Raw genomic sequence first — 12,464 nt, forward strand, 5'->3', positions numbered from 1 at the left:
TAAAGATATGACCATCTCTCATACACAGACACTGAGAGGTATTGAAACTAACCCTTGTGAACGTGGTAGGCAAAATGTAAAAAATCCAAATCAATATACACCTGAAACTAATATAACATTGCATGTCAACTATACTTTGATTTTTAAAAAGTTAACTTTTTTTAAATCAATAAAAGTTAGCTAAACTTTACGTGTACAGGGATAATATCTCTTTTCTTGTTGTCAGACCATAGCTGCTTCTGTGGAAACAAGACAATCTCAGCATATTACCCCCCAAAATTCTGCAACTGAAGGGAAATTTCATGTTCATTTCAGTAGGAATTTGACTTTTGCCCTAGGTGCAACTATCATAGCTCTTGGATGAGACATTCACCCTTCCAGTCTCTAGAGCATTCTTCATATACTTTACTGTATTTCACCTCTGTCCTCGACTTGTAAACGAAAGTCAATAAATACAGTCGTTTGGCTTGGATGGTCCTGCTCTGGTACATTTGGTGACATTCTACTTACCTATTCTATGATTTTAGAACCGAATATAATTAGTTGACCATACATGAAGGAATGGATACCTCTCGAACAGACCTGTCAGAAAGATTCAGGCTTGAAGTTACACTGCAACAGTTACAAAGCTCAGGGATGAAGACAGTTGGGTCCAACAGCAGGTCACCTAGAACACCGAGGGAATAACTGGCTAATTATAAAAGAAGAGTCACCACCATGCAAAAGTTTAATTATGACCAATTTTATTTCATAACTGCATTGTTGGGCACTTTATGGTAGTATGTAGTTCATCCAATATTTGCGTTTGCATATTTTTTTAAAAATCCCCAAACAACACTTTTATGCACAATGTCCTCCCAATAGTAGTCAACTTTAGAGATGATTTATACTGTAGCCTCAAGGATGCAAGAACACTGAAACAAATCTCAATGCTGGGTAGGTGTTTACAGATATCTGTCACCATGTCTAGCAAAAAAGCTCAAGATGTTCAGTACTTTTAAACAGTCATTTAAAGCAAAAGAAATAACCTTTGGAAAAGTTCCATTTTGAACCCCTCATGTACCTTTTATAGAAAAAAAAACCTTTATGCATATTAAGTTGTGGACTTCATGCAGTTCATACTTGCTTGCTGTTTTAGGCATTGCTGTAAGTACTAAATTGTAACAGAGTCAAGAAGTCTTGTTTTTGGTATATGATCATTAGATGGTTCTCAAAATTACCACATGGAAGTTATACTTGATGCCTGTGGTGCATTTAGCATGCACAGGGTTCTAATTCTGTCCTTTCCTAAACATCACATAACCAACCAGAGGGTGGATTTGTTAAGGTACCTCATTAAGGCTCTCATCTGAGAAGTGAAATAACACAGAGACAAAAGAGACCTGGACATTTATCGTATCAAAGAGGTAATCATTTGTGACTTTGCCATCTTTTAAGATAAAAGATTGCATGTTTTAAATTACTTAATTAAAGGATGGTTTGAAGAAAAACACAGCTTTCTGGATAGAAAGCATCCAGCTAATATTGCTGTTCAGTACCTTGTTTAATTTTTTGGTATGTTTGCAGATCGCATCCAGAGCTACAGATATTCCACAGTGCTTTTCTGCCTCGTTCAAGTATAATAAAAGTAGAAATCTATAGAAGCTCTAAGGTTAAACAAACTGTACACCATACAAAAATTAACTTAATTTATAGACAGTCAAGGAGTATTGGCAATGCCCTTTATAAATCTTACCAAAGATTCATCACAAAGGATATTACAATCTACATATGTGGTCATCACCATACAAATGCCATTTAGATTTATGTGGTGGAACTGAATATCTGTTACATGTACACATGTAAAATCAGCATTTTGCACTATATACATTTCTTTTAAAGTAATAGTATTGTCAATACTAACCTAAGGTTCAGGATTTCCTTATTGCATATTTATTGTTGCTGAGGCAGTTAGTTATGATACAATAATGCAATATCCATAATTACTTTAAATAAACAAAAACATTTCTCCTGCCAACAATATAAAGGATTTTTTTTCTAAAATCACATAGAACATTGCTACATACAATTTTACACAAATACTGAAAAACATGACCTTAAGGCATCTGCTAGAAAAGCAGATGTGCATATTTATATGAACTAAATTATGCAGGAAAAATATTGCACAAAATCCTATTATTTTCAAAATAAAATGTGCATCTTTCTAAATACACATAATTCCCTATCATGACCAAATGAAAATGCGAAGCGGTTTGCTCAAAAACAATTCTGCCTCTTAAGTAAGCTTTAAGAAACAGACATGAACAGAGTACTGGGCGCGACACAGGAAAGATGTGAGTACTGACAGAGACTCTGTGAAAGCTATTTCCTTATAAGAAGTGCTTTGGGGGATGAGATTTGGGTATTTGTTTTACTTTCTGAAACTTACATTCTCATTTACAAATATCTACCCAGAATCAGGGTCTGTTCCGCTAAACAAAATGGAATTTGCATCAGAAAATTTATTCATGAAAATAATCTTTTCCTGAAAATCCAGATTTTCTGCATGAGAAGGGACATCTAGTGCTGATTATGAGAACATTCACAGTTTTCTCCTCTCGATCATGAGTCTACTTCATGCTATTTAAGAAACAACTAATTCATGAACATACCTGAATTCTACCATCAGGATCTTAGCACAGAATCCTAACAACAGCACTGACACAGTTTTAATTTAAGAGGCAGGGACAGCAGAGACCGTTTCTAGAGAATGCTATTATCAAGATAAAGACAGTAAAAATTAGTTTCCATCAACATGCACCCACACCCTCAGTTAGCCCTAAGGTAAGTAAAGTGGCCCTCAGTATTGCAAAGAAGCATCATTCCATTATAGAGCCCTGTGCTGCCTGGTGAAAGGATTGAGCATAGTGGTGACAGACAATCAGATAAACAAGGACATTTAGTTTCTAAGAGCCTCTAAGTCTGTCCTTTAGAAATAGATATCTTAAAATAGCAGCATTATTATACTTCATTATAATAATAAAGTTAATGAAATTGGAAATAGTATTGTGGTTCTGTACTTAGAGCATTTTCTGATTAAGCAGCCTTAAAAGACTTTTTTTGATGTTAGAATCTTGGGGTAATAACTTCTAAGCAAAATATATTATTATTATTATTATTATTATTATTATTAATGAGATTTATAATTTCTTTTCCTTTTAAATTCAAATGTTTTAATTGGTTCCTTCAGAGCAGAGACTGGGTTAATTATTTTATTTCCTAAAATCCTCAGATACTGTACCTTGCATACGACTGATAAAAGTCAATAAATACTTCCTAAGTGATGAGTTATCCATTTTTAATCAGGAAAATAATCCTGCTATATTTTGGTGCCTTTCTAAAAGTGGGTAACCATCAAAATCTGCCACTTAACAACATACTGACTTAACAAAATGACAGCTTCTAAATTCACACACTACTCTTCCATCCCCTCCTGAAACACCACAAATGCAATATTTAAGGGCAAAGAGGATAAAAGCCATGGTGGGATTCAGGGAGAATTATGATGGTTTAGAGGCCATATGAAAGACTATTTACCAAAGCCAAACGTCCTATTCATTTATACAACTCTGTTGTGGAACAGATGTAGCTTCTTGGAAAAAAAAAATTCAAATAGCAGGGGAGTTCACAAATATTTCATTTAGTTATAATAGAAAATATAAGCATAGCAGAAAATAAGATAATACTTTTGTTTATTTCAGAATTCATCTTCACTTCACTTCACTCTCCCTACATCCACCACAGCACTGGGAAGTCTAGTTTAAGAGAAGACTTTGAATACTCAAAATATTAGTGATTTGAAATACTAATACTTTCAGATTAGTAGTCTCTTGGATACTAGTCTTTTGGATTCTTTCCAAGAACAACATGTACAGATTTTGTTTTTGCTGTTGTTTTTTTTTTTTTTTAACACAGAATATAAAAGCTGACTTTGCATGTTAAAATAAGGCACAAATCCAGTTTAAAATACCTTCATGCAAACTTGCTTGTGAGTGGCTAAATACCCTCACAACACAGTTTTGTAGTCAACCATCTCATGAGGGGACTGGACGACAGAAGAACTTACATTTCTGAAGCCATGATGTCTATTAAGCAAATGGACTAAAACCCCAGCTTTACCTATGCTACACTCACAATATTCCCATTCCCATGCCTCATTCGAACAGTCGTGCTAAAAAAGGCTTTTCTTTTCAAAAATTATGAAGAAATATTTGCCAAGCAGATTCACAACCAGAATGACCTTTTTCTCCTTCTCATTTAAAATAGCTCTTCTGATAAGTTGACTTCTTTTACTATACGCTTCAACAAAGTAAAACGGAATTTTGTAATGAGTATATAAAGGCAAAATTTGACAAGAACCTTGAGTCTTACTTTTGTCTTAATAAGGATTAAACACTTTTTTTCTTAATGTATACTGAGTCCATCCTTATAAGGAAAATAAGACTTGTCTTCCTTTATAAACATGAATGAATAATTGTCCTCAGTAAAACATATCCACTTAAGATTTTGGGATGTGGCTGTAAAAAGAAAAAAACTTTGTCATTTCTTTAAATTATTTAAAGACTGACCTGAATAAATATTTTTAAGCAATGTTTTTAACAACACCCCTTCCAAGATTCCTTTTTTAACTCGCAAGTAAATTCTTTCAGCAAATGTTCTAGGGTACAGTCCTGATGAGGTTCTTGAATGGTTTCTCAAACATCTTTTCTAAAGTGACAATTTTTTAAAACTAATCATGATTGGGGATGTACAGAGTGTATACTGAATACACAAATACCAAATTAACCGTAACATCACTGGTTTTGTTTCCTGATTTTTTTTCCTGACAAACTAGCTTATCATGAAGCAGTCAATGCATGATTCCTTGTGAGACGAATTTCAACATTTAACAGTGAATTTGAGGGAGAAGAGACGAATCTCCTATGCAGAAGAATTCTAAATAATTTATGTAGCTACTCCACCCTCTGGGAGAGGAAGCATAAGCTCTACTCCTTAAGAGTGGGCTGTACACAGTGACTTCCTTCCAAACAAACACTACCGTATAGGAAGGGAGGGGAGAAAGTGTAGTGGAGAAATCTAACACACATCACCTAAGCGAGGCTATCAAAGTCAACATGAACATTCACGATAAATCATGCTGACATTATGTACCTTGGATATGATGTAATGAAAGTGACACTTCACTTCTGGAATCTTCCTCCCCCAAACCCATAATCACAGTGTAGTCATGAGGAAAATAGCAGACAAATTCTATTAGAGGGACATTTTACAATTTATCGGACCAGATCAGTACTCTTCAAAACTGTCAAGGTCATCAGCAACAAGGAAAGTCGGAGAAAATGTCACAGCCAAGAGGCATCTAAAGACACATGACAACCAAATGTAATGTGGTATCTTGGATGGGATTCTACAACACAAAAAAGACATTAGGGAAAAACTAAGGAAATCTGAATAAAGCATGGACTATCGATACTGGTTCACTGATTGTGGCAAATGTACCATACCAATGTAAGATATTAATAATAGGGGAAATTGTGTATAGGGTTATATGGGAACTCTCTGTACTTTCTTCATAATTTGTCTATAAATCAAAAACTTCTAAGCTATAAAGTCAATTATTTTAAAAAGTAAATTTGAGATGATAAAAATATTTAATGTAGAATTATTAGTTAAGAAAAAAAAAGATAGGAATATTTCTTTATCAGGATAGTTCATGTTATGTTTGGCTTTCTGGGACTGGATTCCTAGATAGCAAAGGCATACAGAGAGACTGGGAAAAAAATTTAAAGTGTCTCATTTGTAAACAGAAGTCATCAATTTCACATTGTAATTCAGCACTTCATATATTTCACTGAGTGAAAGGTAAATGTGTACCTTTATACGTTTTGGAAAACATGGCTGCAGTGTCCACAAGAGAGCTTTTTAACTTTGAAAAATTAATTTTGTCCTTGATTCAATGAATAGAAAAAGGCATTATTGCTCTGCAGAACACTTATAACTTATCCTTCAAAATTTACAGGTAATTCCATAAATTATTAAAGTATGCTAAATATAGGCTTAAGATTAAGGCAGTTAGTGGGTCAACAGTTTCAGTAGTTTCAGGCTAGTTTTGAGAAGTTTTGATATCCTGATCAGTTCATGCTCAACCAGATTAGAATAGTAGCTACTGGTTATGTGCAAGGGTTATATATGCATACTTAGTTTAAATAAATGAATGGCATTAAGCACCAAATACTGGGAAATCATATGTTCAACATATACTTCCAACATACATACAAACTAGTACCTGATTTAAGAGCACAGTAGGAGAATTAGCTTTACATTTAAAAAAATCAATCAATATATAATCACACTCACGAGATGAATGAGTGGGAAAAATGTATGCTCCAAATGAACAATAATTTTTTAGACAGTCCAACAACTGTCATTCCTACATATAATTCTGTTTACTATAGAGATTACATGGAATCCTAAAATGTCTCCATAGAAGCTTAGATGCACGTGAGTGACTCTTAACTGTTGATTTAAGTTTGGTTTCCACTTGTGTTTTCCTCTGAAATGTTTAAGTCTTGCTGGAAGGCAGATGTTATGTGACATAACGACACCACTTCATGAAGCAGTCCACTATCTTCTGAAGTCTCTTTGGCTTCTTTCCCTTCTTTCTCCCAAGGGACAAAAGTAGATGAATGTCGCCCAAGGCTGGGTATAAGGAGATCATCTGAAATCCGGCTTAGTGTTTCCTTCCTTTCTGTTTTACACTTTTCATCTTCGGAAACTTCAGGCGAAGCTAACTGGAAATCCAGTTCTGAAGCAGAAGCTGCCTTTTCTGTGACCGCGGGCCCCCTCACATTGTCAACACTGAGGTGTTTTTCATTGTTTTCCTCTTTCAGGATAAACAGAGAATCTGTCCAACCACTAGAGGGAACTCGCTTCCGGGGAGATGGAGGAAGGTGTTTGCCATGAAGGGCACTATCATCTTGCCCGAGATGCCACTCTACTTGGTCACCAGAACCACTGCAAAGTAGGGTCAGATTATTCTCACTAGGTGCATTGGATTTATTCTGAAAGCAGAAACCACAAATTCAGAAAAATTTTAATGAGTCTATAGTATTACTTCAGCAAATTATTTTCCAGTTTGAAATAAATATTAGTATCTTTCATGGCTGGGAACTTGAAGTTCCTCGTGGAAGAAATATAGCATCAATAGTGAATTCTGAACACCTGCAAATGGCTCTATTAACAAGAAAACATATAAATATATGTCAATAAAGATGAAAAATTAAATAAAAAGAACTTTCCAAGTCCCCTACCCCCCAAGAACCCAAACAGACCAGCTACCTCGTATAGTCAATGCCAAGTTCTGGAATTACTTACAGTCACAACATGGTTGCCATCACTCATACTTCCATCTCTTGTTTTTTAAAACATTCAGTTCAATTTGTTTAAAACACTGCTCATTTTTAAAGTAATATAATAAAAAAATTACTTGAATTGATACATTTATTAAACACTTTTTTGAAGATCCAGGAAATATAGAAAAAAAAGTAGAAACATTTCAGATCTAAAAAAGTGCCCAAAAAAGACAACTATAAAATCAGATCGTAAGAGACTATTATGCTTGATAAAAGAACATTTTTTCTTTTTTTGATTTTTCTTTTTAAATTCTTTGATGTCTATTTATTTTTGAGAGAGAAAGAGACAGACAGACAGAGTGTGAGCAGAGGAGGGGCAGAGAGAGAGGGAGACACAGAATCCGAAGCAGGCTCCAAGCTCTGAGCTGTCAGCACACAGCCTGATGTGGGGCTTGAACTCACAAACTGTGAGATCATGACCTGAGCCAAAGTTTGACACTTAACCTACTAAGCCACCAGGAACCCCAAAATAATTTTTTTTTTCAATTAATGACAATAACCACTAGAATCGGACACAAAATTGGAAAATACTGGAATTTTTCGTGGTTAAATTTTATATTTTTGAAGATTTGACTACTTACCTGTTTGAGGTTAAACGCTTTGACCAACTAGGACTATATATAACATGAAGCAATTCGTAGCAAAGGGTAAGTATGTTTTCATTTACTTTTAAGGCTGAAAAATCAACTAACCGTAGGTTTGTAATCGATATCATCCATTGATCTGAAGAAATCCAAGCTCTTTGCTGCTGCCAGCTTTCCTTGGTCAGAGCTGTGTGTGCTCAGTGTATCTAAGATCTCTCCTAGTAGGTCCATTTCACCTGAGTAAGGAGTCTTTACTCTTGCTTCAACGGAGTCATCGCTTTCATAAAAATCAGCAGAAGCTTCTTCTCCATCTTCAGAGGATAACCTGGAGGAAAATGAAGCACATCCTAGTAGTTACAGTCACGCACAAGGCATATGAGAACCTTCCCCCGGTTACATTCAAGCAGTGAGAGAGTCTTAAAACCAAAGTGCTTTTCAGTGGAACAACAGCGAAATGGCTAACTGGTTCATGGTCAAATTCTTCATAGAGATGTGTATATACCAATTCAAATATGGGAAATTTTGAGTATATGCACAAAGAAAAAACAAACAAATAGCTATGGGTCCTTAATCTGGAAGCAGAAGCAGGGCTTTTCACACAGTCTAATTCTGTGGGATTTGGGACATTAGCCTTAGAAATAGTAGACGGAACACTTGGAGGATTCACTATAGCCAAGTTAACTCTCAATATTGGTATGTGGTTTTCTCTTTATTTATTCATTTATTTTAGAGAAGAATGCATATTCCTTTATATAGACAAAGATACACTTAACAGAGAAAAAAGAGTCATTCCCAATGTCAAACTTGTTTAAAAAAATTAAACACCTACTATTATCATTTTCCTTATTTATAGTAAAATTATTTTTAACATTTTGTATTAGAGTTTCACCTTCTGATATCACCATGGACTTAAACCCCTCCTATCCCCGTGACTCAATTTATTTTAATTGACTATTATCACTGTTCCTGCCATTTAACCTGCCCCTCTTTACTAGGTGGGTAGGAGCCTAACTTGGGTGGGCTTCTATCTCTCCTTTAACACTATTCCAGATATTTCTGTAGGCATCATTGTTTTCCAAGAATAAGATATTTCAAGTCTATCTTTCTTCCTATCTCAAGATTCATCCCCCATGAGACTCCACTGAGCACTGGCTCTTTTTGCTGAAGAACACCGTAAGGCAGCAAAATCTGATCTCTAGGACTGTACATTCTTTCAACTATCTTTTGAAATCCTAGAACTCCTGCCTTTCGGCCACAACACTTAGTAGGATTCTAATATCCATCACGACTTACTTGCTTGCTCTCTCGTCATGGTCGTCATCATACAGAGCACTATCAAGGCTCTTAAGAGGTCTTTTCAAGCGTCCCTAGAGAGGGGAATTGACAATAAAGTGGCATTAGTAGTTTAAATAAGTCTTTTTCATAAATTTTAAAGGAAGAATTTTATTTGGCAAGGAACACTTTTATTGTATGACTTTTTTTAAATTTTATTTTTAATGTTTATTTATTTTTTTGAGAGAGAAAGAGAGAGAGTGCAAGCGGGGGAGGCACAGAGAGAGGGAGACACAGAATCCAAAGCAAGCTCCAGGCTCTGAGCTGTCAACACAGAGCCTGGTGCAGGGCTCAAACCCATGAGATGTAAGATCATGACCTGAGCCGAAGTCCGCCGCTTAACTGACTGAGGCATCCAGGTGCCCCATGACAAGAACACTTTCAAAAGAAATATGCATTAAAGGTTTTTGAATATTACCCAACAACTTGACAAGCTGTTCAGTTATAACGGGAGGGAATCAGGCAATATTTATGTCAACATTTACAGCTCAAACTAGTAAACAAGAACAAATCACTGGATTGGACACACACACACACACACACACACACACACACACTGATCCGGTCTGTCAGTCCCTGGTTTAAAACTACTTGACTTATAATCAATCATATCCCCATGTACTTATCCCTCAGTTTCAATAAGCTTCAATATTTGCCAATCTTCTTTCTTTTATCCCATCTCTCCAATTATTGTAAAGCCGTGCTCCTCCAAACTGAGTATGCATATAAATCTCTTGGAGATCATGGTGAAAACGTAGATTCTGACTCTACAGTGGTTCTAAGGATGAGGCCGGAGTTTCTGCATTTCTAATATGCTCTCCGATGAAGTTAGTGCTGCTTGATCTGCACGTTATTTGCTGAATAGCAAGGCTTTGAACCAAAGCTGGGCAACCCATCATTTCACCTGGAAACACTTCATTGTGTATCTTTAACAGATAAGTGCTCTTTAGACACAACCAAAATATCATTATCATACCATACAAATTAACAATTATTCTTTAACATCCTCTATTCTCAGGCCATTTTCATATTCCCTTATTACCCCCAAAATATTTTAGTTTGTTTATCTGGACCAGAATCTCAACAAGGTTAACACTGTATTTGGTTGATGTGTCAGTCAAGTCTCCTTCAGAGACTATCAGTTCCACTTTCTCCACCCTTTATGCCATTTGTGTCCCTAGACATGTGATTTGATCCTCTTCCTGTAAACTGGCAGTTACATCTGGAAGCTTGGATAGACTCACTTGCTGGGTTTTTGTTTTTCTGTTTTTGGCAAGAACATGTTATAGGTGTTGATGTGTTTTTTACTGCACCAGATCATTCAGACCAGGAGGCACATAATGTTAAGTTGTCTCACTTTCGGTGGCACTAAGATTGATTAATGGCTCCAGGATTCAGGTTGGCTGATACCATCCACTATGAATTTTTGTTCACTTGATGGTTTTAGCATCCCGTGATAATCCCTGGGTAAGTTAATTATGCATTAGGGGCTTCAAAATTATGCTTTTCAAAAGCATTTCTTCTATCTTTACTTGTTGGCATTCTACCAAGAATTTTGTCCTATTAACTATTTTGAAATTCAATGTGTACAGGAGAGGTAGGATAAATCCTTCTTTCTTTTGCTTAACAATTTCCAGAGTAATGAGTTTATACCTAATGATCTCTAAAAGTGAGCTGTGAGGGTTTTTAAAAAGGCATCATCATTTGTACATATCTCATATGGCTCAGCCTATCACAGTAGATTCTTCTTGATGTTTGATGTCCCATTATTAAACTATACCATGATTACATTTTAAAAATGGCTCTTAACGTTTAGAGATATAGCTTGAATACTTGCAGGTTAAATGATGTGTGATGTGCTATTGGGTATTTACTTCACAATAATCCAGTGGTGGAGAGGGATCATGGGTGGCGCTGGCACTGAAATAAGATTGACCACACGTTGATAATTGTTGAAGCTGTATGAAAGGTATCCACGAATTCTTATAAGCTTTTCTTTACTTTAACATGTTTGAATTATGTTAAGTGTTCTTTCCACAATGAAATAATTTAAGTTTTTTTTAAATGGTCCTATCTTTGATCCAGTGTTAGTCCACTCAGGTTGGCTCTTGTGTCCTTTAAACACAAGTGACCTCAGAGGTTCTTTAGTAAGCTTCTTGCTTTTGGCCCAACATAATGTCTCATTTCAACTTATACATTTTCTGCATCAGACCTGGAATCAGTCACTTCCTGTAAGAGTTTTGGTTTCTGTAAGTAGGAAATGGCATATCTTTATTTATTTAATTTTTTTTAAAGAAGTTTTTTTTAATGTTTAATTTTGAGAGAGGGAGAGAGAGAATAAGGAGGGGAGAAGCAGAGAGAGAGGGAGACAGAGAATCTGAAGCAGGCTCCAGGCTCTGAGCTGTCAGCAGAGCCCGACGTGGAGCTCGAACTCATGAACCATGAAATCATGACCTGAGCCAAAGTTGGACGCTAAACTGACTGAGCCATGCAGGCACCCCAGGAAATGGCCAGAGTCTGAGTGCTATAGGTGTCCATGGCTGCAAAGCATCCTTTTGAACGGATGGAAGCAAAACTGAAATTCGTAGACTTTAACCATGACATCACCAGAGAAGTTTCTGTCTTCCAATTCTGATCTCCCAATCTAGATAATTGTTTTCTTCTTTTCCTTCTCCTCTTCCTCCTCCTCCTCCTCGTTCTTCTTTTTAATTTTGAGAGAGAGAGACAGACACAGCACAAGCAGGGGAGAGAGGCAGAGGGAGAGCAAGAGAGAGAGAAAATCTCAAGTGGCTCCATGCTCAGCGCAGAGTGGGATGTGGGGCTCGATCCCATAACCCTGGGATCACAAACTGAGCCAAAATCAAGAGTCAGATGCTCAACTGACTAAGCCACCCAGGCACCCATGATAGCTGTTTTCTTCTGTTGCAGACATAAAGAGTAAGCAAATTTCTGGAATTCATAATTCAGGAGTGGATCCCTACTCGTCTCCCTCCTCTATGCCAGTGCTGAGAGTAGTAGAAAGGAAAGAATGTATAGAGAAATATGTTTTTGTAGCCCCTGCTCAGAATGTGTAGTGAGCTTCTCCACAAGTTTGGTT

General features: G+C 36.2%; 1 protein-coding gene across 2 annotated transcripts in view; it reads right to left on the reverse strand.

Moving 5' to 3' along the window:
* Positions 1 to 726: 726 nt before the first annotated feature.
* DENND1B (DENN domain containing 1B) overlaps positions 727 to 12,464 on the reverse strand; it is a 267,771-nt gene continuing 256,033 nt past the window's right edge. For both annotated transcript variants that reach the window (XM_058700921.1, XM_058700920.1), the window contains 3 exons: positions 9,329 to 9,402; positions 8,144 to 8,360; positions 727 to 7,100 (listed from right to left, as the gene is read on the reverse strand). In XM_058700921.1, the coding sequence (XP_058556904.1) occupies positions 6,564 to 7,100; positions 8,144 to 8,360; positions 9,329 to 9,402 (828 nt within the window). In that variant the 3' untranslated portion in view covers positions 727 to 6,563. The remainder of the gene's footprint in view (positions 7,101 to 8,143; positions 8,361 to 9,328; positions 9,403 to 12,464) is intronic.

The sequence above is a fragment of the Neofelis nebulosa genome, chromosome 15, assembly GCF_028018385.1.
Source record: "Neofelis nebulosa isolate mNeoNeb1 chromosome 15, mNeoNeb1.pri, whole genome shotgun sequence".
Lineage (NCBI taxonomy): Eukaryota > Metazoa > Chordata > Mammalia > Carnivora > Felidae > Neofelis > Neofelis nebulosa.